The 27,998-nt window shown below is 37.7% G+C and overlaps 1 protein-coding gene across 6 annotated transcripts in view; it reads right to left on the bottom strand.

Moving 5' to 3' along the window:
• The window catches only part of MACROD2 (mono-ADP ribosylhydrolase 2), a 2,124,656-nt gene that overhangs the window by 192,432 nt on the left and 1,904,226 nt on the right, over positions 1–27,998 (bottom strand). For all 6 annotated transcript variants that reach the window (XM_074317443.2, XM_088789270.1, XM_074317442.2 and 3 more), the window contains exon 9: positions 8,763–8,844. In XM_074317443.2, coding sequence (XP_074173544.2) covers positions 8,763–8,844 — 82 coding nt within the window. The remainder of the gene's footprint in view (positions 1–8,762; positions 8,845–27,998) is intronic.

The raw sequence follows: 27,998 nt of genomic DNA, 5'->3' as shown, positions 1-27,998 counted from the left end.
TTTTGTCTTTTTCTTCTCTATTTCATTTAGTTCTGCTCTGATTTTTATTGTTGCCTTCCTTTTGCTGACTTTGGGTTTCATTTGCTCTTCTTTTTCTAATTCCTTTTCTAATTCTGCAAGGTTATTTATCTAGGATTTTTCATGTTTCTTGAGATAGGCCTGTAATGATATAAATTTTCCTCTTAAAACTGCTTTTGCTACATCCCAAAATATTTTAATAGGATGTATTTTCATTTTCAACTGTTTCTAGGTATCTTTTGATCTTTCCTCTTATTTCTTCTTTGACCCAGTCATTCTTTAAATGTATGTTGTTTAATCTCTACATGTTTGTGGTTTTTCCTGCTTTCTTTTTGCAGCTGATATCCAATTTCAAAGCCTTGTGATCAGAAAATATGCTTGGGATGATTTCAATCTTCTTAAATTTGCTGAGGCTAGTTTTATGCCCCAATATATGGTCTATCCTTGAGACTGTTCCATGTGCACTAGAAAATAATATATAGTCTGTTGTTCTAGGATGAAGTGCTCTATAAATGTCAATTATGTCCATTTCATCTTATGTGTCATTTTGGGTTGATATTTCTTTGTTTATTTTCTGTTTGGATGATCTATCCACAGCTGTCAATGATGTATTTAGGTCCCCTACTATAATTGTGTTTTGGTCAATTTCTCCCTTTAGTTCTGTTAATAGTTGCTTTGGATAGTTCGATGCTCCATGATTGGGGGCATAAACATTGATGACTGTTATGTCTGCTTGTTGTGTAGTCCTCTTTATCATTATGAAATGTCCATCTTTGTCTCTTGTTACCATGTTATTCTGAAGTCTGTTTCATCTGATATCTGTATGGTTACATCTGATTTTCTCTGGATACCACCTGCTTGGAGTGTCAGTTTCCACCCTTTTACTTTGAGTCTGCGTTTGTCCTTGTAGCTGAGGTGTGTTTCTTGGAGGCAGCATATGGTTGTGTGTAGTATTTTGATCCTATCTGCTTCTCTGTGCCTTTTTATTGGTGAGTTCAGTCCATTTACATTTAGGGATTATTGACGTATGAATATCGTCTATCATTCTATCTGTGGTTTTCTGGTAGGACTGTGTTTCCATTGTTTCTTTGCCTTTTGGTTGCTGTCTATTATTTCATTGTAGTGGTGTTTTATGATTTTTCCCTCTGTTTCTTTTTTTTTAATGTTATATATTTCAGTTCTGGATTTTTTTTGAGTGGTTACCATTAAGTTTATGTAAAAGAAAGTTTCATATTTAGAGTATTCCATTTTCTTCAGCATGCTTACTTTCTCCATTCCCTTGTGCCAGTTCAGACCTTTTCTCTCTCCCCTTTTTTGTTTTGGTTGTCACGGATTATCCCTATTTATGCTGTGAGGTGATTTCTTCACTGCAGTAGCAAGTTGTCTCTTTCTTCTCTTTTTTTAAGTGTTTTTTTTTTTCCTTCTTTACCTGGTATGTTATATTTAAGTTTATAGTGCCTTATTTGGTGTAGGGGTTGCCATTTTCTGCTTCTATTAGTCTGTTCATAATACTATTCATGTTTTTTTTATTATTTTGCTTGTTTCAGGTTGAATAGCCTCCTTCAGTATTTCTTGTAGTGCAGGTCACGTGTTAGACAATTCTCTCAGCTTCTGTATGTCTGGAAAGGTCTTTATTCCTCCTTCATACCTAAAGGATATCTTTGCTGGGAATATTATTTTTGGCTCATAATTTCTCTCTTTCAATAGTTTGAATATTTGAGTCTACTTCTTCCAGGCTTGTAGAGTTTCTGCTGAAAAATCTTATGATGATCTAATGGGCTTTCCTTTGTAGATTACCATCTTTTTTTCCCCAGCTGTTTTGAGGATTCTTTCTTTGTCGTTAATTTTTGACAACTTCAATACAATGTGCCTTGCAGAAGACCTGTTGGGATTGAGGTAACTAGGTGTTCTACTTGCTTCTTGGATTTGAGGATCCAGTTCTTTCCACAAGTTTGGGAAGTTATCACCAACTATTTGTTTGAATATACTCTCTGTTCCCTTTGCCCTTTCTTCTCCTTCTGGTATGCCCATTATTCTTATATTGCTCTTTCTGATGGAGTCCGAAAGTTCTCGCAGAGTTCTTTCATTTATTTTATTTCTCAAGTCTCTCTCTTTTTCCATCTGTGTCATTTCCAGATATCTATCTTCGATGTCACTTATTCTTTCCTCCATCTGGTCAGCTCTGTTACCTAAGCTGGCTGTTTTGTTCTTCATTTCTTTCATTGAGTTCTTTTTTAAAATTTCAATCTCTTCGGTAAAATGTTCGTGTTGTTCTTTGATTGTGTTTCTGAGTTCATTAAACTGCCTTTCTGTGTTTTCTTGTATCTTGCTGAGTTTTTTAAGAACTGCAATCTTGAATTCTCTGTTATTTAAGTCACATATTTCCATGTCTTTAAGTTCATTTTCTGGAGACTTTTGATTTTATTTCTGAACTGCCTTTTCACCTTGGTTTTTCATGGCAATTAATGAATTATTATTTCTCTTTCTAGGCACCTACAAGAGTGAGTTCTGCAACAGTTTGGTGGGAAGTGGTCTTTCTTTTGCTTTCCAGTAGGTGTTGGTAGAATGCTTTATTTTCTCTCCAAGTGCACTTTTTATTCTATCACACGTTGTAGTGTTATATTTTCTCTGTACTGTCTGGCTTCTCACACAATGGAGGGATTCCCTGGAAGGTGTGCGTACCCTCTGTGAGCAGGTTGCCTGTGTCTCAGGGCACCACCTCTGTTGGAGGATGTGGAGAGCTTCTGAAGTTTAGAAGCTCTCCCTGCACCACTTTCAGGGCTTTTGTGTTTCAGCAGCTCTGTTTACACCTGCAAGGATCTGCCTAGATAGGTGGGGGCAGAGATGGGGTGGGTTGTGAAAGGTGGCTCTGAGCAATGGTGGGGACAACCAGCATAGCCAGTCCTGTACCCAAGGCTCTCTTCCCTTCACTGGAACTAGGTTGGCTATGAATCCATTGTTGCAGGACACAGTTCTCAGAACTGTAAATATTCTGTTCTGACACTGCTACCTGTCCGCTTCTAGCACCAGGCAGGTGGGAATTTGTCATGCTCTGGGAGGGTGGAGAAGGAGCAGCTAGTCTCCGTGCCTGTGCCTTCCACCCTCTGCTTGGCAGTGAGGCTTAAACCTTTGTTTTCACCCTTCTTCCCTCAGTCTTTGCTCCGAGATCTCTGCCACGAGTGTTGGGTTCAGCATGTTATATGTTGATCCCTCAGGCAGGACTGTGGGCTCTAAGGAGTGCACTAGCTGTCCAAATTCTTCCCTCTCCTGTGACTGCTGTAGCTCTGGAATGCAGGGAGTGCCTGCACAGTCCTCGTCTCTGTGTTTCATGAGCCCCTCCTCACCCACTCACCCGATTTGCCCACCTTTAGATGATTTCAATTGCATGTCTTTTAGTCTTGCCTGTCCACTGCACAGGGAGTCCTTTGTGGAATTATATCTGTTCAATTTGTTGTAAATTCCAGGGGAGATTTCAAGAGGCTCACCTCATGCTGCCATTTCTATGACATCATCTCAAGCTCATTTTTAAGGCACTGAATCTTCTTGCAACTTTATAAGGTTTATCATTTTACGTTGTACTTGAGAAAATCCCCCAAAATGTTAATAGGTCAATTGGCTCATTATTTTGCTATGTTTGTCAAGAACAAAGGGAAATTTCCAGCATCTTGTAGATCCTTTGAATTGCACTCATAAACACGAATGGAATTTTCTGTCAAAAAGAAATACACCCCTTAGAGACAAGTGACATATTTGGGATGATCACATCTGCATCCTGAAATAATTTTCCTATCTCATCAGTTTTCTCATCTAGTTACTATTTAAAAGATACATAGTAATTATATTTAACTATTAATCAGTGGATACAAGTATTTTATCTAAGTTATATAAATTTCCTACCTGGGGGAAAAAAACTGACAAAACTCATTGCTTTCAGGGTTACAAAATAAAGAGAATATGGATAAATTATTAGTCATAAGTGTTTTCATTGTGAATGAATCAGTTGAGATTGGATATTGATAGGGGGTTGAAGACTTCTAAAATCCAAACATATTTGTGAGCTCATAAGATTAATGTTATCAACCAGTGGTCAGTGAACCAATGATTACTGATAAAAGTGAAAACTTTTAACCAAAGAAGAAATAAGCTTTGCTTGAGGTGTGTGGAGTGGAGAGAATAATGGGTGAATTTGTTCTTCCTTGCTCTGTATATTAGCCTCTACCTCCACACTTAAACATTAGGTGTATAAAGTGTATATAGAACAGTCATATTTCCTTAGCGTCATACAATAGAGTCATGGGCAATAGTAGATTTATACCAGGAGTGAGTTGGAACTAGGAGAACACGGCAGTTGTTGGAGAGGTAACATGGTTAACAGAGGTCAACACATAGAAATCTGTGGGTACAGAGGAAGTGGTAAGAGGGAAAACCCAGAAGTCTAGATGAGGAGGAGGATATGAAGCTAGGAAGCTAGCATTTCCAAACCCAGCTAGACAGATATGTTTGGGTAAGATATGAGCAGGTAGAACCCTTTGGAATAAACCCCATCCAAAGGCAAAGTCAGCCTTGGTGGCCTGAATAGTAAGAGAGGTATGGTTCTAACAGACCAGAGCTTCTCAATTTCTGCGCTGTGACATCTGTAGCTGGGTAAGTCTTTGTTGTGGAAGGATGTCATGTTCATTATAGGATGTTTAGCTGCATCGTTGACCTCCACCCTCTAGATGCTGGTAGCCCTTCACTTTCTGCAGTGTGGAAACAACAAATGTCTCAAAATCACCTACTGGAGAACCACTGAAGTAAACAAATGTTGGCTTCCCTAAAGGGGAGAGTGAGTGGGTTTGACAATGATATCTCTCAAGTTTCCAACATCACGATTCTTTGATATAGTTCCAAAACTGTAAATTTGACATATTTTTGGAGGAAAATTAATACCCCTAAATTCTCTAGTAGGACTTAGACTCTAATAAAAAAAAAAGACTTGTATATTCCAAATTGATGAAAATTACACACAATAAATCATACACACTAAAAAATACAAACCTTTTATATCACAACAAAGATTTCTGAATTGAATCATACAAACATTATTTGCTGTAGGCTATATAATTGTATACTGTAACTATAAATTCTTTACAACTGAAGTATATAGTAATACCATAAAACAGCCACACTAGACTTCTAAATAATACATCTGGAAGGAAAAAGTCAAATGTCTTTCACTCATAGCAAGATATAAAACTGATGCAAAAAATTTGTTGCTAGTTTTGTTCCTTTGAGGTTCCTACAGCATTTCCATGATGGACCTGGTTAAGGGTGAGTTTTGTTCCTCCCCAAAATATATATGTTGAAATCCTAAGCCCCAGTACCTTAGTCTATGACTGTATTTGGAGATAGAGTCTTCAAATAGATAATTAAATTAAAGTGTGGTCAATAGGGTGGGCCCTACTTGAACATGACTGGTTTCCTCATAAAAAGTGGTGATTAGGACACAGACACACAGAAAGAAGACCTCATGAAGACACAGGGAGAACATGGCCATCTAGAAACCAACTAGAGAGACCTCAAAAGAAACCAACCCTACTGACACCTTGATTCTGGATTTGTAGCCTCCAGAACTGTGAAGAAATAAATTTCAATTATTCGAGCCATGCAGTCTGTGGTATTTTGTTACAGCAGCCCTAGCAAGCTAATATAGTCACTTTAACATCTTCCTCCATGGTCCTTCTGTAAGGTCTTTGACTTCCTGGTGAGTACTTTCCTGCTCACCTGCAGGTAACAGCACCACACTGATTGGATTACTTGGATGGAATTTGATTTTGAGATTTATGATAAAGTACCAACTTGACTCAATATTAGATAATATTCCATGAGGACATTTACAGGTTTGAGGAGAAAAGGAAGCAGAGCAGTTTTGAAAAATGATGGGTAGCAGATGAAATTAGGAATAACACTTCCCCAGTGCTCCAAATCCATCCTAGTAGTTGAACCCATCTTCTCTGAAGATGCTCTGAGGAAACTAACCTATTATCATTTGCACAACGACAGATGGCATTATCAATTTTACAATATAGCTCTATTGTTGCCTAGCTGTATGCCTTATTTTTCTCACGAATGTATTGTTGTCTATAATTAAAAAGTAAGGTTTATATAGTACCCATTTTGTTAGAGTTATCATGAAGATTCAGTGATTTAGCCCATGTATCTGACTTACAGAAAGCAGTCCAATAAATGTTAGCTATTACTCTTATCAATAATATTAGGTAGTAGTTATGCATGCGTTATATCTTTACTATTATCTTTTCTAGTCTAACTTGTATTGTTTTCTCATACATTTTGTCTCAGATTCCTAATTATGAAATTTAAAGATAATGGGATTAAAATATCACCAAACACAGATATTTGGTTTAATATAAAAATTCTTTCCCTAAACTATTATCATTATTGCATTTGGAAGGGTTAAGAAGACTAGCAAGAGATACTCTGAATTGATCAGTTTATGGGGAATATATGGTAAGTCAGAAAAATTATATTCTAATCAAAGATGGTATGGTTATAAATTAATCATAAATTCAAATCATGGACAGGTAATGTATATCATCTATATTAGTAGTCACATATTGCATTAGAGATTACCTTTATTTCATATCACATAATGAGAATTTACAAATGGCTGTTGCCTCAGCATTGCAGAAATGCTCAAAAATTTTAGAGGATTTTGACATTTATTTTAAAAATGCACTTACTATATTACAAAATGTGCTGGAAATAATTTCATGAACATGCCATGATTCAAAGTGTTGATGTAAAGCTGAAGATAATTTTATTATTATTTCACTCTCTCAAGTACTAAAATACATTTTGGAATTATTTAGAATAGCAATTTTTCAAACAATAATTTATTTGCATAATTATTAATATGTCCTAAACCAATAAATCTTTCCCATTTTTTTAAATTGTTGTATGACTTTTGGCTTTCCATCATTGAAAATACTTGCTGATGGACAGATTTATTTTAATATCAATGGATCATACTTATGCAATTATTTTTTATCTTCTGTTAGAATGAAATCAAATTTTCATCTTAGAAACATGAAAAATGAAAATTATGTCATCATTTCTAAACATCTCAAGGAGTCCAAAATTTATAAAATCTTACAAAAATGTGTTGTGATATTGACAAAACATGAGAATACTTGCATTACAAACCATGGTGAGTCACAGTTTTTATATAAATAGTTTCTTTTAAGAATACTTAAAAGTTCAGAAATGCATGTACAATCAGCTCACTGTGGTTATACACGAAACAAAGAGAAAAAAGGAAAGAAAGAGATTGAAACAGAAAAAAATTAGCCATTGAGTTATGGGGAGAAGAATTTACTAAATTCAACTCATAGCAACAGATACCTATTAAATAATTATTAAGTCCTTCAATACTGAGTTGCTTTAAAAAAATGAAGAAAGGTGAAAAAACAAAGAGAAGAAGGAGAAGGAAAAATGAAGGAAAAGGAGAAAAGACCACAAACACAATCCTCTTCTTTATGACATGGGAGTCTTTCCAAATTTATGTATGTTCCAGTTAGGGAAATACTATAAAGCTCCAAGTTAAATATACTTCACAGATCTACCTTTCAATTATAGAATTAGAGAGAAAGTCTTCAAATTACCCAGAAGGACTTAGTCCACTTGGAACACCAGCACAGAGCTGAGTTTCTCCAGTGGCAGCCTGTAGTTGTTCGTGACACCTACCGCATCCTACCCTGATCTGCAGGTGGGGGTGTCCTCTTTACTGTGTGGCTTTGATTGACTGCATAAGAGCTTGACTGTGCACCAGCATTCTCCACTCACTCTTTCCTACCTACCAGAGTCACCAGGTACATGAAAAGCCACTTCAAAATGACATGAAATCCTCAAAGGAAGCTCTCTGAAAGGCAGGCACCATTAATGCTCACCATAGCTTGAAATTTCCTGGAAGCCATTCTTACCAAGGCTGAGAAAAGTGCTTTGGGCGCTGTGACTTTAATGGCAACATAAAAATAACAAGGTATTAAACAAGCCTCATCCTTCACAGGCTGGAACAGGGACAGTGGGGGGAAATGTTCAAATTAATGAGATCCAACTAATGGCACATTCAATTGATGTAAATTCATTACTCGAGTTTCTTTAATAACTCTGAGTGTTTTATTCCCCACCTACATTCTCAAAATAAGTGTGAACTAAGATGAATGACTACCTTTTTCAGATTTCCCTAGAAAGTGCTGCTATTTTCATTGTAATCTGGGCCCAGAAAATTGGGGGGAATAGGGACTGAACGCAGGGACAGTTTGATTTCTGGCTACAAACATAAACAGACTCCTCACATTTTCCACCAAAGTTAACATGGTGGATACAGGCCTGGACAACTTATAAGTGTGGAGAAGAAATCACAAATCATGCAATTTAGCATCAGAAGAAGAGACTTTAGAAGTCATTTGGTCAAGTCTGTCACTTTTGATGTGATGAATTGAGACTCACGAGATAAATTGACTTCCCCAAGACAGCACAGTGACCTTGTGGGACAGAGAAGTCTAGGGCTAGATTTCCTGTCACCTCCTTGAGTTCTTAAAACCTATGATATAAGTTGCCAGGGTGACCGGTTCATGAAGATCGCATTTGTAACAGTGTTTAAGATGAGAAATGAAATAGAAATATAAGTGATGTCTCCAGTTTTTCATTCCTCAATTCCAAAAGAAACAAATTGCTTTACTCACCTATAGGGAAAAACTCGCTCATTTTCTTTTTGTAGATTTTGAAGTCGACTTCTAAGAAGACACAGAAAATGATCCGATCCACCTAGAGGTGAAAAATAAACATGTAGAGTGAAAGGATATAGGGCGACTGCCTTGCCAGAACATGGTCTTGGAACAAAAATGAAATGGAAAAGCCTCCTACAGATTTTTGGTGCTATACTGCTAACTATATGGGAGCAATGTATGAAGTTCAAGTGTGTGTGTGTGTATTGTTTATGTAAGTAAACCCACAGACTCTTTGGTGAAAAGATGTTATACAAATCAAACAGGAAGTAATAAATGACAATAAGCTACTTCGCAGCAAGCTATAAATAAGATCTGAGGTTCTGACAGGAGGCCTAGACTTTTTATATCTTATAAAACAGCTACACGAAAGGTGTACAGCAGAATGACAATAAAGTATGTCAGTAAACAAAGCTGTTTCATCCTACCCTTGTTAGACAAATATATTTATCAAACATGATAGCACTTGAATACAGCCTGAAAAACTTCTTGCAGTTTAACTTGCATAAAGTCACTTGATCTTAGCTTAACATATTCAGAAATTCAACATAAATAAAATATAACTAATTGACAGTGATATGAGGTCAATATAACTTTAATCTGGTAGATACTATGGAATAAGTAAATGGCATCTCAAAAGGAAAATGTGTATGCAGTTCTTTTTTTCTGTTTTGAGAGAATTTCTGCAAGTAAGGAGTTTCTTTGAGACAGTCATAGAGTCGTACGGTAAAGATAAGAGAGATAGGGTACACATAATAGTTCCTGTATATCTGATATTAAATCAGTGACTCAATTTTGTGTCTTGAAAGTAAATACCCATATAGTTCCTATATTTAAACAATGTACAGTAAGTTAGAAATTACTAGTCTATCAAACTGCAGCTGGCAATTGACTGGAACCATCAAGTGAGGCATTTCCCATGGCAAGTAGGAAGGGAAGTGGGATGAAAACACATGGCAGGATATAAAAGAACCCAAAAAGATAAGATCCACCTAGGCCCTCTGCTCTCCCAGCCTGTGGGGTACAGATTCATACTAGCCAAGCCCAAAGTTCCCAGTAGGAGGGAAGATCTACAGGGGTTGATCTTCAGGGGTTGCCTGGTCTTCTTAAGAGGCTCATTCGTGTACCCAATCATCATACCATATAGAAGCAGAGAGACACATGAGAATCCATGTGTGGAAGTGCTAGCCAATAGCCCTAGCTGAAAGTGAGTAGCCTTTAGATGACCTCAGACTTTTGAGCTACTCCAACTGATGCCACATGGAGCAGAGATGAGCTATTCCTGCTGAACTGTAACCAAATTGCAGATTCGTGAGCAAAACATAAAAATACATTCCTAGAAATCTGACATTCTTCTAGCTTCGTCCTATTGCCATTGTTTCTTGGATTTTTGCTATTGCAGCTCTGTGACTATGGTCTTCTGCTGAAAAGCTCAGACTGAATGGACCAAGTAGAATTCACCTGGGGTGACAAGAAGGATAGAAAAAGTCTAATAGCTACATGATTGAGAGACTGGAAATCTGACTTGTGCAAAGGAGGAAGGGTCCAGGAAATTCATTCTAGCCCCAGATAAATTTCAACAGAACATATAAAAATACCTAAATATTGAGGCCCAGGAGTATGGTTTTAATTTTTCTTCTATTTTAGGCTATAGAATAATTTTGTAAAATGGTTGTTCTTGAGAGACTAAGTTTATTAATTTATTTTCTAGATACTAATTGAGCACTTTCAATTTGTTGGACCTAGGCTATGTGCCATTCTCTCACAAGAATAGTTGAATCCAGAATTGAGTGAATTTTTTCCCCAAGGACAAGTAATTAATTAGTGGCAAAATTTCAGGCAAACTAATTTCACATTCAGTGTTCTTTCTGTGTTATCACCCAAATGGACACACATGGCAATGAGTTTTTATACCTGTCACTAGCTCTGTGACATTGGAGAAGCCATTGACTCTATGGACTCCAGCTTTTATATCTTTATAAAGAAAGGATTGAATTGCATCCTCTTTCTATTTTTTGAAAATCTCAGTAATAGTCTACAACTGTAGTAGTTTGTATCATGTCAACTTAGTTAAGATGCAATTACATTTCTCTGAATGGTTCTGAGTTAGGGGTGGCCACAGAGAAATTTCCATGAGATGTGACGGGAAGAAGTATGACTGTGGCCATTGTGCTAGGTGGACGGGCACCAGGGTTGGGGCAGGTCATGTACGTGTGGCTCATCAGATGGCCCACTGCTTCTCCAGCTCCTGCCGGTTCTTCTGCCTCAGGTTCTCTGAGCCCTGCACTGGGCATAGGTGCTGCTCTGCTGCAAGGGCAGCAAGCCCCTTCTGCAGGGCATTGCAGCTTTGGGGTTCCATGCCATGAGAGACAGCGAATGTAGCAGTTAGTCCCCATGGGTTCTAGTTTGCCCTCATGGCTTCCACTTTGTCTTTGGTCTCTTCCACTTTGCATCCAGCTTTCCTGTTCACCTGCCCCTTGATTACCTGCCCTGCTGACATACTCTAGGCCTGTTCAGATGTGGGGTCAATGGCTTTCCATAGACGTCTTCACCAGTTCCCTCTCATGGGTCCTGGTTATGGGTTTTTCACTGCTCAGCCAACCATCCCTTCTGGACATTTATTTCTTCAGTTTCTCCCACAATTGTACAAAATCTAATCCCTATAACAAATCCCATATTTTAATATCACTCACAAGTTTCTGCTTCCTTGATTAAACTCCAACCAATATAATTTTTAATGTCATATAATTGAATATCATGTAGAGGAACACAATGAAGGGCAAAAAGTAATAACAGTGTTCCTTTTTGGAGGTATGTAACATGTCAAGGATTCTAAAATTCCAATTCCTTCCTTCCAGATGAACTTTTGTTGGTCCTAACCCATATTCTGAAGTAGAACCTTATGAAGAATTGGATGGTGCTGATTTTTATTCCCAGAGCATGGTATAGGTCCTAACTCATGATATGAGTTCTGTAAATATTTGCAGAGTATATGTTTAGGCAAATAGACTTGACTAAAATGTAAGTATATAGCAGATATTTTTCAAGGATGTTTTGTTCCAGAACCAAAAATTAATTTCTTTAGGTGGTAGAATTTCCTTTATGTTTGCCAGAAGACCTGAACAGAATTATAGAGGAGCCTGAGTGCTTTTGCAAAGTAGAAAAGAGCTATATAAAGGGTGTGAGTTATTTATTGTTACCACCTGTCATTTTATTATCCATTGACACTATGCTGAGTACAATGGCTTTGGAGCCCAGTGCTGATATTTCCATATAGGGTGCTTAATAGTTTCATAATAGAGACAACAATACTGCCTGTAAATTAAAATGTATTAGAAGTTTATTTTTTTAAATGAAAAGACAATATTAAATATTGGCAAAGCTGTGGATTAACAAAAACTTTCATATTCTGCTTTTGGAAGAAAAAATTGGTGCAACCACTTTGGAAAATTATATTGCAGTATATACTAAATTAGCTGAATTTGCACATAGCCTAGGACCCAGCAATTTTACTCCTAGGTACACACCGGGAAAATGTGCACATACATTCACAAAAAGATACATACCTCAATGTTCATAGCTACAAGATTGTAATATCTCCAAATTAGAAGCTACTTAAATGCCTAAAATGGTAGAATAGGTAAATAAATTGTGATCCATTCATACAAGAATCCAGAGAAAATTAAAAAATAAAAAAGAAAGTATGCACTGTATGATTCCATTCCTATAAAGTTAAAAAACATTAGAGAAATAGTCAAAATCACCTACAGTGTTATGAGTTAGTATAGCAATTACTCTGGGGTGAAGGGTGGTGAAAAGAGACTGAGGGGAAGTCCTGGGATGCTGGTGTTTTGATCTGGGTGCTGGTTCCACGAATGTGTTCAGTTTGTAAAACACTATCAAGAAGTGCACTTAGGCTCTGTGTTCTTTTCTTTTCTGTATGTTGAACTTCAATACAATTTTTTTTTTTTTTTTTTTTTTAAGGTTGAAAGTCTTCTGTTACAGTTGTCTTGGTCAACAACAAAAATCTATTTTCATTGACTTAGAGGTCAAAAAAGTCTTTTAAAAGCTGACCTTCTAAAGTCAATCTCTCTATATATTTCTATTGATGCCAACTGTAGATCACTTATCAAGGCATAAAGGCGGGAAGATGTATTTCTTTCACCAAGATATCCATTAATCCACAGTTGGGGGTTTTATGCCCCATAAACATGATGACATAAGTTCTATTAATCTTTTCAGCATCATATCCACTGCCCCTGAAGATAGTCTGCAGTCAACCTGTATTTTTTTCACGGCTACCAGTCCTAGGGCAATTGATATAGTCAAGATTATCCCGTGTTTCAGTGACACTGGGAGAATGAATGGATTCTGATAAATGCAATTTGCTTCCCCAATGATAAACAAAAAAGAACATTCAGAGATCTTGTATGCATGCAAATACTGCTTTAATTAAAGACTGATGGAGGTCTTGGTTGTTTACAAACAGCCTAATGGGTGATAGGGATGAAGTCTCTTCCTGAAAGATAAACCAACAGACTCACTGACACATGCTTGGGTATTGAGGTAGTTTCATAAAGCAGACTGCTGCTAATTAGTGAATTCAATTTCAGGGCTTAAGCATCAAAATTGTATAAGCACAATGTAGGGACGGAGTTTCAGAGAGCAGTTTCCAGGCTTTTGACCTCATGTGGAAAGGTGCTGGCTTAGGTAGTAGATCTGACCATCAGCTGTGATCAGATGGCCATCAGCTGTAACCAGTTGGCTGTCAGCTGTAGCCAGTTATCCATTGGCCACTAATATGGCTGCCGTGGCTATGCTAGCAAGTGCAGATTGCGGCTAGCAAGTGCTGTTAGCAAGCGGATTGTGGAGTGTGGATTGTGTTGATCCTATTTCCTGTGTTTCGCCAGGCCGCCAGCGAGACTGGGGTGCATGAAGACCCCTCGTTGGGGTACTGGCGGGTGTCTGCTTTTGTGTCTCGACCAGCTGCTATCGACTGACAATATAGTGGTATGACTCCCCTATCTACGGCTCCATTGTTGTTCCTGTTTTGGCCTCACCATATCCTGCATTCTTGTGCAGGGAGTAAGAGCTGAGTGCATTACAGAGAGGTTTTGAGAGAAGTGGAAAACCAGCACCATTGGAATTTGCTTGGTGCTATGAGTAAATCAAGGCTAAATAGAGTAACAAGGGGATAAAAAGAGTTACTGGTGATAAATTACAGAACAAAAAATGTTGGAATGCCTGGGTCCTAGTCCCTCCTCTGCCATAAAGTGGAGTAAAGAAGAGCAATTTGCCCTTCTCCCAGTGTATTAGCTCTTTGTTGCTGCATAACAAATTACCACAAATTGAATGGCTTAAAACAGCAAAGTTTTCTTATTTCATAGTTTCTGTAGGTGAAAAGCCCTGGCCTAATGGAGCTGAGTGTTCTGCTCAGGATCTCAAAAGCTGTAGTGAAGGTGTGAGCTGCATTGCAGTTCTCACCTGAGATTTGAGGTCTTCTTCCAAGCTAATTTAGGTTGCTAGAATCCAGTTTCTTACAGTTGTAGTACTGATGTCCCCGTTTTCTTTCTAGCTATCAACCAGGGACAGCTTTTATCTTCCACTGCCACCTGAAATTCCTTGCTTGGCGTCCGTTGACGGTAGCTCAGGGCATGGATGTTTTCTTTCTTCGAGGCTAGCAAGAGTATGTCTCTATGCCTTTCACTGTCTCCAACCTCTAGACGCCTTTAAAAAGCTGACATAATTAGGTCAGCCTGGCCAGGACACTCTCCCTTCTAATGAACTCAACTGATTAAATGCCTTAATTACATTAATAAAATGTATTCTGCCTAGTTGTGCAAGTGACTGACCCCATCATATGCACAGATAGCACCACACTGAAGGGGAGAAGACTGGACAAGGTGTACACACAGGGGGTGGGTGTCTGGGAGTATCTTAGATTTCTGCCTCCCATATCTAGGCATCTCCATGTAACCAGTCCCCTATATTCCTGTCTGAACTTGACCGTGTACAAGCTCAGTGACCTTGAGCAGGTTACTTAACCTTTCTAAGCCTCAGTATCCCCATATCTAAAATGGAAACACTATTTTATAAAGGTTGGTATGTTAGTTTTCTGTTGCTGCATGACAAATTACCACAAACTTTGTGGCTTAAAATAACCCCTGTTTATTAGCTAATGTTACTGTATGTCAAAGGTCTGGCATTGTGTAACTGGGGTCTCTGTTCAGGGTATCATGAGGACAAAATCAAGGTGTCAGCTGTACTGAATTCTTATCTGGAGGTTGTGGAGAGAAACTGACTACTAAGCTCATTCTTGTTGTTGGCAGATTTAACTCCTTGAGGTTGCAGGACTGAGGTCTCTGTTTCCTTGCTGGCTGTCAGCTGGGGGTAACTCTCGGCTCCTAGAGGCCACCTGAATTACTTGCTAAATGGCCACATTCATCTCCAAGCCAGCAAAAGCATTTCAAATCTTTCTCAATTTGGAATTGCTAACTTCCTCCATGTCTGACCTCTAGGCCCAGATTAAAAGGAATCCCGTAATTACGTCAGGACCACTAGGATATTTTCTGTTAAGGTCGACTTAATTATATCTGCAAAATCCTTTCACAGCAGAACCTAGGTTATTTTTTTAATAACTCGGATAAGTATGTGTACATCAGATGTTGGGAATCTTGAGAGAATCTTAGAATCCTAAGTGCCACAGTTGGCTATAACGACCACATGAAATACTCTATGAACGTGCTTGGCAAAGGGTTTGACATATAGTAAATGTTCCATAAACATTGTTTTTTTCCCCATAAAGTTATTATCCATAAGGTACTTGAAATGTCTAGTACCTTGCTGGCATGTAGACATAATAACTGTTCACTTGGTGAGTCTTTTATTTCTACACTGATCTTTTAAAACAGACGAAGGAAAATTATGAGCCAGATAGAGAACATTGGAAGCACTTTTTCTGACTGGTATGCTGAAAGGCCATTTTATTCCACATTGCTGAGGAATTCTATCTTGAAAGAGACATTTATAAAAATGTCCCATGGTATATATAAAGAAACTTGTGTGTGTGAGTGTGTGTGTGAGTGTGTGTGTGTGTGTGTATGTGTGTGTGTATGTTTGTGTGACCATATCAGCCAATGAAAGAAAGGAAAAAAGGGTAAACTAGCAGTTGGGCTACAGCAATGAGAAAGATTTCACAAGACCCTACAGGATTCTCTGCTCTGATATTTTAATGTCCTTGTCAAATGTCACCAAATATCATTCTTCTGGTTCTTAAGTATGTTCAGATTTGTGCACTCCACTACAGAAGCAAGTATTTCAATCTCCAAATTACAGAAGAGGAAAATTTTTCTCTCCCTGTTCCCAGAGACGTTTGGATGAGTTGGGGATCATTTATAATCCATAAATACTCAAAGGACATTTTTGCATTGTGAAATTGTTTCTGCAGGCGTAAAAAGGATCCTTCATTTTGGGGGGCTATTTGCAAATTCAGTTCATCTGTCGTTACTCTGTGGCAGCACAATTCAGAGTCTTCTTGTTTTGTTTTGACAAATTGCTCTTTTTTACTTTTCTTCATTCAACTCTATAAGAAAAAAAATAGCCATGTCTCTGAAGATCCAAGAGTTATTTTGATTTGAGCCAGAGGTTCATTTGTACAAGGTAATTTCCAACCCTGTTTCATAATGGTAAAAATGGACACCCTCACAATTGACACATCTGTTGTGGTCCTTGAAGTGGTTCCATATGCCTAGCATGGAAGAGACACAGGCACACACAAGGGCTTAGCACCTGCAGTTCTAAATGCTAGCATGGCAAGCATGACCTGCCTTGTCCTTATACCCAAGGAAATCACCCTGGGAAATAATAGGGGAAATGTCAGTCAAAGATAAAGAACAGATTCCCTTTTCACAATTGGAGAGAGGCTGAAGCATGTTACTTATATCTGCCCCCTCTCTTCAGGATGAGAGCAGTCATTCACCCCATTGCTGGAGGTGCCAGTGGCTGACATTTCTGAGGAGACCCTCAAAGAGGACTGTCTTCTGCTGAAAAGAGTACTTCACTCAAACTGACTCTCTGTTCCTGAAGTCAGCCTGTATCCAGTAACTGACTCACGTAGCAGTCTAAAGTCTCAGATCCCTTCCCTCAATAAGATGCATCTTTGAAGGGACATCAGTTATGAGCTGAATTGTGTCCCTGCCCCATAAATCCACATATTGAAGTCCTAACCTGAGTACCTCAGAATGTTGCTATATTTGGAAATAGGGTGTTTAAAGAGGTAAATAAGTTAAAATGAGATCATTAGGATGGACCCTAATCCAATACGACTGACGTCCTCATAGGAAGAGGATATTAGGACACAGACACACATAGAGGGAAAACTATGTGAAGACACAGGGAGAAGACAGCCATCTACAAGCCAAGGAGAGAGACTTCAGAAGAAACCAAACCTGCTGGCACCTTGACTTCAGATTTCCAGCCCCCAGAACTGTGAGAAAATAAATTTCTGTTCTTTGAGCCCCCCAATCTGTGGTACTTTGAGATGGCAGCCCTAGCAAACTAATACACTACCCCAGCTTCAGGGTTCCTGGTGGGTTCAACATTTCCTTCTTCCCAACTCTGCTTCCCTTATTCTCCTCCCTCTCCCCTAGGTATTGATCAAGAGCATGATCCAATAAGCTTTCTGCTTTCAAGTCTCCTTCTCAGTCTGCTTCCCAGAAAGCTTCACCTATGACAACAACCCACCATCGTTGGCAATCTGTAATATTTTCTTTCCATGCCAATTTTCTGTATCATTTTCAATGATGCAAATGGCAGCAGACACATGAGGTCTGCCCAACAGCCAATTCTGCTACCACCTCTTTGTGGAGAAGCAACCATAGTCTGTGCTTGGAATGACCAATGATTAAGAGGCCAGGAGTTATGTTACAAGAACATTAAAAGTCAACATAAGTTATAAATGTATCCCAAATAAAGTGAAAGTGGAATTGTTGAGATGAGGGCTTGACCTGGCCATCATCATTGGGAAAAGAGTCTCTTGAAGCTATTTGTGAACTCTATTCTGAGGATGGGAAACTGGGCCCATGGATGACCGTGCAATGACGCCATAACATATCATGGTAAGGTCTATCTTAACATGGCTAAAACTGCCCAGAGCTGAAATGAAGTACATTTTTACAGATGTATTTCTTGTTTCTAATGTTAGGTATATCCTTTTGCATAAGAGTAATGGATTTCTTTTTTTGTGTAAAAGGTTAGTTACTTAGACGAGTTTTAACAAATCCATAAAAAGGGAAGTGAGTTTATGTAGCTTGGAGGTGGGACAGGCCCTGTGGTGCCCTCTCCATATCCCTTCATGTCTTAGTATTAGAAGCCAGAGAATGGCAAAGCATGTTCATTTCTTTGCCTAAAGGTTTTTTAGTGCTAGGAGATTCTGACCAAGTATCTAGTAAGCTGGAAATTTGGAGAAATGTCTCCCACTCCAGCTGCTCTCAGCCAAAGACTGGCAGGGGTTGATGTTTATATATCCCCACTTCATCACCCTTGGCCGGGAAAGTCAAGAGTTCTCCAGGAGGAAAATGTCTGGTTGTTCAGGGTGGTAACTTGATTGCATACTCTGTGTTGACCTTCTTTATCCCTACTTAACCCACAAGTAATCTACCTGCAGTCTAATCCTACCTCAGGGTCTGCTCAAGGAGAGCCCAAGTCAAGAAGTGAGAAGAAAATTGGTCAAATACCAACTTATTCTCTTGGTATCCAGCCTATCAAAGGTTAATTTAATATAATTCAGCTTCTAACTAAGTTAAGGTATAGACCTCCTTTCTACATTTTGCTATCACTCTCATGGTGCCCTCAGTTCCCTTAAACTAAGAAGACATTGCCAGAAATAGGTCTTTTGACTCAAAGTTCTTCTTCACAATCTAGTCTGTGACATGAAATTATCCTTCCAATGATGAAGCTATTGTTTGTCAAGCACTCCTGTCAACCCAGCAAACCCAGCTGTCACCTCCTATTGTATATTTCATATTCTTGCTTCTGAGAACAGTTTCCTTTTTCTTTTGTTTGATTAAGAACATCTGCAGAGGTGGTTCAGCAACAAAAGTTAATAATTACTTTTTTTTGTCACAGTAATTAAAAATTTCAAGGAAGAATTGTCATTCATTGCTGCTTATGATGTTGCCCATGGAAGACAGTGTTTTATAAAGCCAACAAATCACAACATTAAAAAACGTCATCATCAGAAGAAATACAAATCTCTTCTCAAAATGACAATGCTATGCCACGTCACAAGGTAGCTCTGAAGTCTGGTCATCATGCTCAATGGAATGGGGTCACCGCATAACTGTGAAAATATTCTTGGGCATTCTCATTTTTTCAACATTTCCATTAGCATCTGAAACTTATGCACATACTATTTACACTTCAAAGGAAGCTGATTAACATACCCTCTGAAAGAGTATTTTGTGAGGACAAAAGGTGTTTTTCTCAAGCTGGTGTCCCTTTCACTTCTGCAAGGAAAAGTCTTTTTTGTTCAAAAGGCATACCCCAAGAGAACTGTCACTCTTGAGTAATTTTTCATAAGTCCACGTCTCATACAATAAGAAGCAGCAAACCAGCTTCGTTTTATCGAAAATGCCCCCTGAGGGCTGAGTGGTAACAACAGTGATGTGTGTAGGTGTTTGGTACATTGTGTGGGTGAATACATGAAAGAGAGGGGAGAGAAAAGAGAATGTTTCATCTATATTCTTCCTCTCTTTATCTCCTCTAGAATGTACTATCAGCTCCAAACTGTGATTGTCACTTCGTATTATTATCCACTTATAACTATTTCATATCAACTCTCTCTTAATGTTAAATAAAGGAACATGTAACCAAGAAGACTATAAACCCCTGAGGGAATCACCACCTTTTACTTTATTCGCCTTTCCACCTTGCAATTGATGTAGCCAACAGAAAAGTGCAGAAAAAGACCTCAGTTGGACCCCTCCACTGGACCAGTAAGTAAGCTCTAAATGACCTGATTACCATAACTCTCTGACTCAGGCAACTCAGAAAGACAGACAATTTGAGAAAAAGGTAGAAGAGTTGTGCCTGGCTCTCTCTGGAAGAAATAGTCTTTACTCTCCTCCATCTGGCCTTCTGTGGTGTGCCCATCCTCCACACCATCTTTCTAAGCCACATTGCCAGCCCTCTGACAGGTAAATAAGGCTAGTTCCCACTTCATATTTTGAAAATTGAACTTACAACTTTCAGTGATTTTATCAATTTAGTGTGTGTTTTTTTTCAAATATTTGTCAGAGAATATCCCTGAGAGTTGTTAAGTCTCCCTCTGGGACTTGCAATGGTACATAAAGTACCCCCTGCAAAATTTTATTTAATTTTGACTTTTGTCTCATGGTCCCTTATTTAATGGATTGTATTAAAGTTCATGCTTGTATGTATATAAAAACAGTATTTTACCTCCCAATCTTTACTGATCCGCCAGGAAGATGGGCTCTGCTTTACAGTGGCTTCAATTCCTCCCTGAAACACCATACCCTCCATGGGGGATGGAACCCCACTCCTAGAAAATCATGACTTAGTGACATAGAGCCATTGTACTTCGTATATTGGTACATTTGCATGAGATAGATAGATAGATGACAGATAGATAGATGATAGATAGATAGATAGATAGATAGATAGATAGATAGATAGATAGATATTGTTAAACATAAAGATATTTGAACTTCCAAAAGTATTTATCCTTCAGCTACTATAATCTTAAGGTATAATTAAGTCTTATAAAACCAAACAATTATGAATACCAAATCCTCTCAGAAGAAGGGAAGGGAAAGGAAAAAGACTAGTAGTAATTGAACACTTCTGTGCTGGACTCTAAGGTATATGATTTTATATGTGTAAGCTCAAGTCATCTAGAAGATTACCAGCTAAATAACTATTATTAACTTGGTAAGTCAGTCACTTTTTTTTTTTCTTTTTAAGCAAATCAAACAATTAAACCAACAAAACAGTAACCAACAAACCCTACCTCACCTACCAACAAAAGGAAAAGGAAAAGGAAGACAAGACCAGAACATAGAAATACCAACTGCATGGCAACCTTTTTAATCACTAGTGGCATATGGAAAAAAAGAACAATAAAAGTCAGGTATCCACTAAGATTATTTTAATAGATGGCAATAGAATGACGGCTTTCTGAAAATAGCAACAGATGTCCCAGCCATTATACTGAGTCTTTTGTTATATAACATTTGCTGCTGTAATCCTTTAAAAATCTATTTTCTAGACTTGATTCTGTTCAAGCATCTGTGATGCTAAGTGCTACAGTGGCTGTTTCCTGGTTTTCACTGATGTTTCCAATGCCAGTTACAGGTCAAAATTGAAGAGCAGTTAAAAATAAAGATTCTGTTTGCATTTTTATCAGGAAAACAGTGCTTTATTCACATTTATTCCATATCTAATAATGTTCCATCCAAGCATTTTTCAGCAGGAGAGGAAGTGCCAAAATTGCAAAGATTTGCAAGTTTTATTAGCATATTTGCACAATTTAGAGTAACTACTCAGTTGCTTAGAGAGACATTCCTATAATAACATTGCCAAAATCCCGATTAAACTTTCTACCTGAAGTACGAATTTGTTCCATGAACTTAACTGAATGATTTATTTGTTAAAAACAAACCAATTTTCTATGTTATACTTTTGGGGAGTTTGGGAAGGGAAGCCAAAATTTAATTTTGTGAACATATGTAAAAAGTATTTGGAAAGACCCACTGATGATATGTTTGTTGAATAACTTGAACTAGGATTCTATTTTGCTATTTAATTTAATTTCTAGTTGTGAAACATATACACAGATTTTGGAAAATAAATTATTTAAAGTATACTTAACTCACAAGTTAAATATCTGGAGAACTGCAAGTGCAGAAGCCATAAATTTTTCAACTATGTTGAGCGCCACTTTGAGAAAAGTCCTGGTTTTTAGGAAAATATACCAGGGTGCCCAAAACATGTATACACATTTTAAGAGATGTTTACACTTTGGTCAACGTTGCTCAAGCAGTAGTTTGCCATAATCAGAAGTGGCTGGACGCTGATGGTAACCACTTTGAGCACATCTTGCAATTGTAAAAGTCAAACGTGACTTGTATTCATCTTTTGTTATCGGTATATATTAACACAGTTTTTCCTATCTTAAAATGTGTATACATTTTTTGGTACCCTCTGTGTGTGTGTGTGTGTGTGTGTGTGTGTGTGTGTGTGTGTGTGTGTTTCCTGGATATTGAAGATCTTGCTGCTATCATAGTAGTTCACCATATAATCCAGCCACAGAGCAGCCCATATGTTTTTTGACCTTCAGCCAGGCTTCTCTAGTCAGCAGGGGTGCAATGGTTAATAGCACCTTTCTAGACTGCATGGGTCGTGGGCTTACATGAACTTGTTATGGTGCTCTTGATTCTGTGCGGTAGTGGAAAAACCATTTCTTCCTCTTTGGTGCCCAACCAGGAAATTACTTTGTTCTGACAAAATGGATTAAACCACACTCTCATTGCCACCCACTGGAAAAATGTAATAGAAATAAAAGTCAGGGTGCTCAGATTAGAGTAAATTGTTGGTTCGTCAAGTAAATAAATTTGTATAAATGCTTACATTTTGCAGAGTATACTGGAGAGGCAAACTAATGTAGAAATCAATTGAAAATGACTAATGGAAGCAAATTAGTAAAAGGTCCGTGACATCCCAGGCAGTCTAGTGTGGGACAAAACTAGTGAGGGAGTCAGTGAAATTGCTTCACAACATTTACCATAAAGTAGCCTAAAATGCTGAGAGTTCTAAATGAGGATCCTCACACACCCGAGCTCACTGATGCCAGCCTGAGAAATTCTGCTCAATTGCAAAGTTTTCTTAAACATGCATCTTTTATCTTAAAATCATATTCAATTAAAAAAATGTTATGCAATTATATATTCATGCCTATTTTAGCATAAAAATGTTTCTTTCCCTAAATGTGTAAAATTAGTGCTCCCGGAAGAGATGGCATGCCTACCCAGGACTACAAGTGCAGGCAGTCCATATGACAAGGCTCAGTTTTAGAAAAGCCACATGGCTTTAATAAGGAAGGTGCGCTATTCTAGAGCCTGGAGTAGAATGAGAAAGAATAAAGGGAAAAGGCTGAAATTCAGACAGTCCAGATTTTGTATGTGAACTTGGCCACTTAGTCACTTTCAGTGAATTGTTTAATTCCTCTAATCTCAGTAGTTTCATTATTAGAATAGTTGCCTAGAATATTCAGTGGAATGGTGTGTGTGAAGTAATTGCACAGTAACCATTAAATACGTGGTTGCTGTCACTCTAACAAACTTTGATCTGGTCTGCTTGCAAACCTGTTATTGAATATCTTCAGGGTATTCGGGACATACTGAAGTTGGGGGCCAAAATAAAACTGTGTGAATTCCTAACACTTATCGAATATATTCCCTTTCACAATGGCCTCTACTCCTCTGCATGTCTACAGTGGGGTTTTGCCCCACGTAAGGGTATCCCTTGTTATATCACCTTGCGTGACTCAGCTTCTTGTCCAACAAGTACAAGAGAGTTACTATGTTGTATACATCTTCACATCTCCAAGTTATAATTTTCAATTTTAGTAAGCATGAAATCTCCAAGAAAAAATGCTGATTCTTGACTCCCCTCACAGATATGATTTGTAGGTTTGAAGTGGCGCCCAGGAGTCAGCATGTTTAACAAGTATTCCCCGCTCCTGGAGATTCCCATGTAGGTGGTCAGCAGTTCCTCACATGGTCTATCCATGGCCTTATACGAACACCGTCATTAGATTTAGGGCCAGTTTTAATTCAGTATGTGTTCATTTTAATTTAAGCAATTACATCTGAAACACCCTATTCCAAAAGAGGTCATATATTGAGATTCCAGGTAGACATGGATTTTGGAGGGACACTCACTATTCAATCCAGTACATCCCCCAAACCTTGATTTTGAGAACACTCATTTATACTATAAAATCAATAGTTTACTAACTGATTAGACTATAGTATAAATGAGTGTCATTACGTGTGATCTTTCTAAGGTTCTAGATAATGATCAGAATGCTATTTGATGATGTTTTCATAAAATAATTTTCCTGCAACATACTTTTATGCTTCCTATAAAAAAACTATTTTTCATCACGGTATTTCTGATAAGAAAATATGCTGCTAGTATGCATCCTGGCTTATTAATGAGGCATTTTGCACTGCCTTGTAGTTTTTCTTATCCTTTGACATATATTCAGCTATGTGACTGTGTATCAACTATGGAGCTGGCAGCTATGTAGTAAATACTAAGTGGAATGCATATATTAATTCTGCAAACAATGGCAGAGATTTTGGAGGCCACAGGTTGCGTAAGACAGAAATTTTCCTGTTTTCAAGGAAATTTTCTTATACAGAGGAGAGAAGCCCTTAATCGAATATTACAATGCCTGGTGGGCAGTGCAGGCTCAGAGTTGGCTGACAAATCCTGCTGTTACCACTTACTACCTTCATGATCTTGGGCAAGCTACTTAACCTTACTAAACATTAGTTTTCATATCTCTAAAATGGGGATTATGCTTCTACCTATCTCACAAAGCTGCTGCAAGAAATAAATAATGACCTGTATTAACTGCTAAGCACAAAGCAAGTGCTCAATAAATGTGAGCAATTACAGGGACCCAGGGGAAGGAGGAATGTTTGATAGGTTGATGATAATATTTTATGTGATTATCCTGTTTTGCAACTGGATTATAAACTTCATGGCTTCATTGCTCTTAATTGCACTAGGATAGTGTCTTTCATAATGCTTGATAGATCAGCTCCACGTAGGGGATTTGCATAATTTCACCAAATGTAGTCCTGGTCAATTGAGTCATTGAGTGAATCTGTCAGTCCCTTTGTTGGCAGCACTAATGCAACTTTTACATGTCTTAGGTTTCTGCTCCTAGTCACAGTTTCTTCTTAAGCAATGTAAATTTTTCTCTTTAAGCAATGTACATTTTTGTCATTCAAATGTGTGCAGGTAGATGGCAGGGAATAGTAGATTGATGGTTGGCAAAAGAGAAAATACCCAAGTGGAGTGGGTTGTGAGGAGTGGGGTCACGATTATACATATAAGGCAGGAGTGGAGGCCCTTTGAATAGTGAAAGAGGAACTTTTACATTTGTATTTTAATGCCATGAAAACGTAGTCATTACTGATAGATCTAATTCATGATATGCCATAAAATTCAGGGCATCAGAGAGCAAAGCAAATTGCAGGTGCTAATTACGTATCTTTCATTTTTTCTGGAGTGACTGGACTTCCAGTTACAGCTTTCTGATCATGCACGTACACTTTGTTATTTTCACTTTGATGGGATTATTGTGATATTGGTTTTATAATGGGCCCAGGGTAGAAATTATACGCATATGCTGAAGAAAATTCTACCATGACTGTTACATTTGTACTTCAGAAATTGTCCTAAATATCCATCTGTAGCCTTGAAGTTAATGGATTTTCAGCTACTTAATTTGGTCTGCAACACCCAAATATCTCCCACACAAATTCACTTAAGTATCAGTTATTGTGAACAGACCTATTTATTTAGCAGAAGTCACTTTATTATTCTGTTTCCAAAACAAAAACACTGGAAGGAATATATTACATAAAATTAACATAACTGTACCAACATATGAACATGAATTGGTGTAAACCACATGAAAAAATGTTGTTCTGCTCAAACTGTACATTTAAGAAGAGCAATAATCATACTTTACCTAAGTAACAAATGAGAATTAACTACTAGAAATGAACCCCTGTGTTCTTTGGATTTGTTCTAACCCAATCACTTGGTAAAGATCAGGAAATGGTGATGATAAAGGCATAATAACAAAGCCACTTGGCATCAGTATAAAACCCTTGTTTCATTGTTAAAGTGTTTTTCATTTCCATTACATCATTTTACTTCACTATTACATTTGTGGCACGCAGAAGACAGGTGTGATGGATGAATGGCCCCATTTCTTTTTTTTTCTTTTTTTTTTTAACTGAGGTAACATTAGTTAATAACATTATATAAAATCCAGGTGTACAACATTGTAATTTGATATCTATGTACTCTAACGTATGTTCACCTCCAAAAAAGTCTAGTTGACTCCCTTCACCAAATTCAGCCTCCCTCATTCCCCTTCCCTTCTGGTAACCACAGTTCTGTTGTCTGTTTCTATGAGTTTGTTTTTGTTTTGTTTCGTTAGTTTATTACTCTTTTGTTTTATATTCCAAATATGAGTGAAATCATATAATATTTGTCTTTCTCTGTCTGACTTATTTCACTCAGCATCATACCCTCTACATTTCATTCTTTTTTGTGGCTGAATAATGTTCCACTGTGTGTGTGCATGTGTGTGTGTGTGTGTGTGTGTATGTATCACATCTTCTTTATCCATTTATCTGTTGATAGACAATGAAGTTGTTTCCATATCTTACCTATTGTAAATAGTGCTGCAATGAACATAGGAGTACATATATCTTTTTGAATTAGCATTTTCATATTCTTCAGATACATACCCAGAAGAAAAATTGATGGATCATATGGTATTTCTAGGCTTAATTTTTAAAGGAACCTCCATATTGTTTTCCGTAGTAGCTGTATCAATTTACAATACTACCCATTTCATAAATAAATTGAGTATAGCACAGAGAGGTTAAACAGTGAGTTCAATGTCACCATGTGGTAAAAAAATAGTTTAGATTAAAATCTAGTCAGTGCTTTTTCAACCTCCTCCCCCAAATGAACTTAAAATATTTTCAGACTTTCTGTTAATTCCTCTGCTCCTGGTCTTGGCTTTCTGTTTTCTCCTTGAATTTAGCCCAAATCCCAATGCTATATAGGAGGAAATGGGGTTAGAACTGAACCCTTTTGTTTAACTTTTGCCATCTTTTTTTTCTAGGGCTAAATGCCAAGCTGGACACACTACAGATTACCTCTCTCTTATAGTCAAACTTTTACCAGAACCTGATGAAACATCACAGCCTAGCCCTTCTATAATCATTCTAAGCCTACCTCTTCATCATGGTCCCCCCACATCATGACTAGATCTGACCCTGATAAGATGATAAAATCTGCTTATATTCCCATGGACACACCTTTTGTTCTTCTGCCTCTATATTCCTCTGTCGTCACATATCACCTTTCGCTCAGCTCATTCTCTGTCCCATAATGTAGTGTAGGCCACGCCACAGTGAAGGCCAACATGTAAATGCAGATAAAGCCTTTTCACCTCACCAGGATGATGTGAGGATAAAATGAGATCACAAGGGTAGAATGATTTGAGGAACTTAAAAGTGAAGTACAAACAGGAGGTTTATGATGCTATGAACAACTTTTTAAAGATTAATATTTCAGCAGAATTTAGAAGCTTTCTGTTGAAAAAAATTACTCCTCTTTATGAGGATGAAAAAGCATTCTCAGACTTAATGTGTGTGTGGACTCATAATTTAACCAATGTGCGTAACATTTGACATGTTCTAAAGTCTCTCATGGCTTGCCTTGGGAGATAATATTGCTTTACTTAAGTTCTTCTCTGCCTATTTCTCATATTCTCTGGACTAAAAAGTTCCCTAGGAAATAGTCTCATGATGGTGGCAAAACTGCAAGAGCAAAGAGTTAAAATACACAAGGCCTAGTCTTGGAACTCACATAGAATCACCTTCTGTGTCCATCCATTAGCCAAAGAAAGTAATATGGTTGAGGCAAAAGTCAAGGAATTAAGACATACTTTTTCCACGTTTAGACAATGGCAAGGTTATAGATACAGGGAGTGATTGAGAATTGGGGCAACAATTCAATCTACCATGGTGATAAAAGAGATGTGAACTTAGGCAATGTGGTTCCATAGTCCTTGCTCTTAAGTGAAATGCTCCACTTCCTCTCAAGAGATGCCTCTATTTCTTCTCTTCATGGAGCAATATATTGTAAGGAACCTCTTTTGAGGGATGGGGGATAAAAAATGAGGCCACTTCTAATATTTGAGATTTAAGCCAAAATAAGAGTTCTCTATGTAGAATAAAGCAAATATTACACATAACTATATCAGGAAATAATTTAAGTGAGAGTGCATATATTATATCTATAGTCATAAGCATAAAACATTATATGTACACATATATCTATGTGTATATA

This window comes from Rhinolophus sinicus, chromosome 13 (genome assembly GCF_057876585.1).
Source record: "Rhinolophus sinicus isolate RSI-liver-muscle chromosome 13, RSI-T2T, whole genome shotgun sequence".
In the NCBI taxonomy this organism is placed as follows: domain Eukaryota; kingdom Metazoa; phylum Chordata; class Mammalia; order Chiroptera; family Rhinolophidae; genus Rhinolophus; species Rhinolophus sinicus.
The sequence above is the reverse complement of the archived record's forward strand: the minus strand, read 5'-3'. Positions and strand labels throughout refer to the sequence as shown.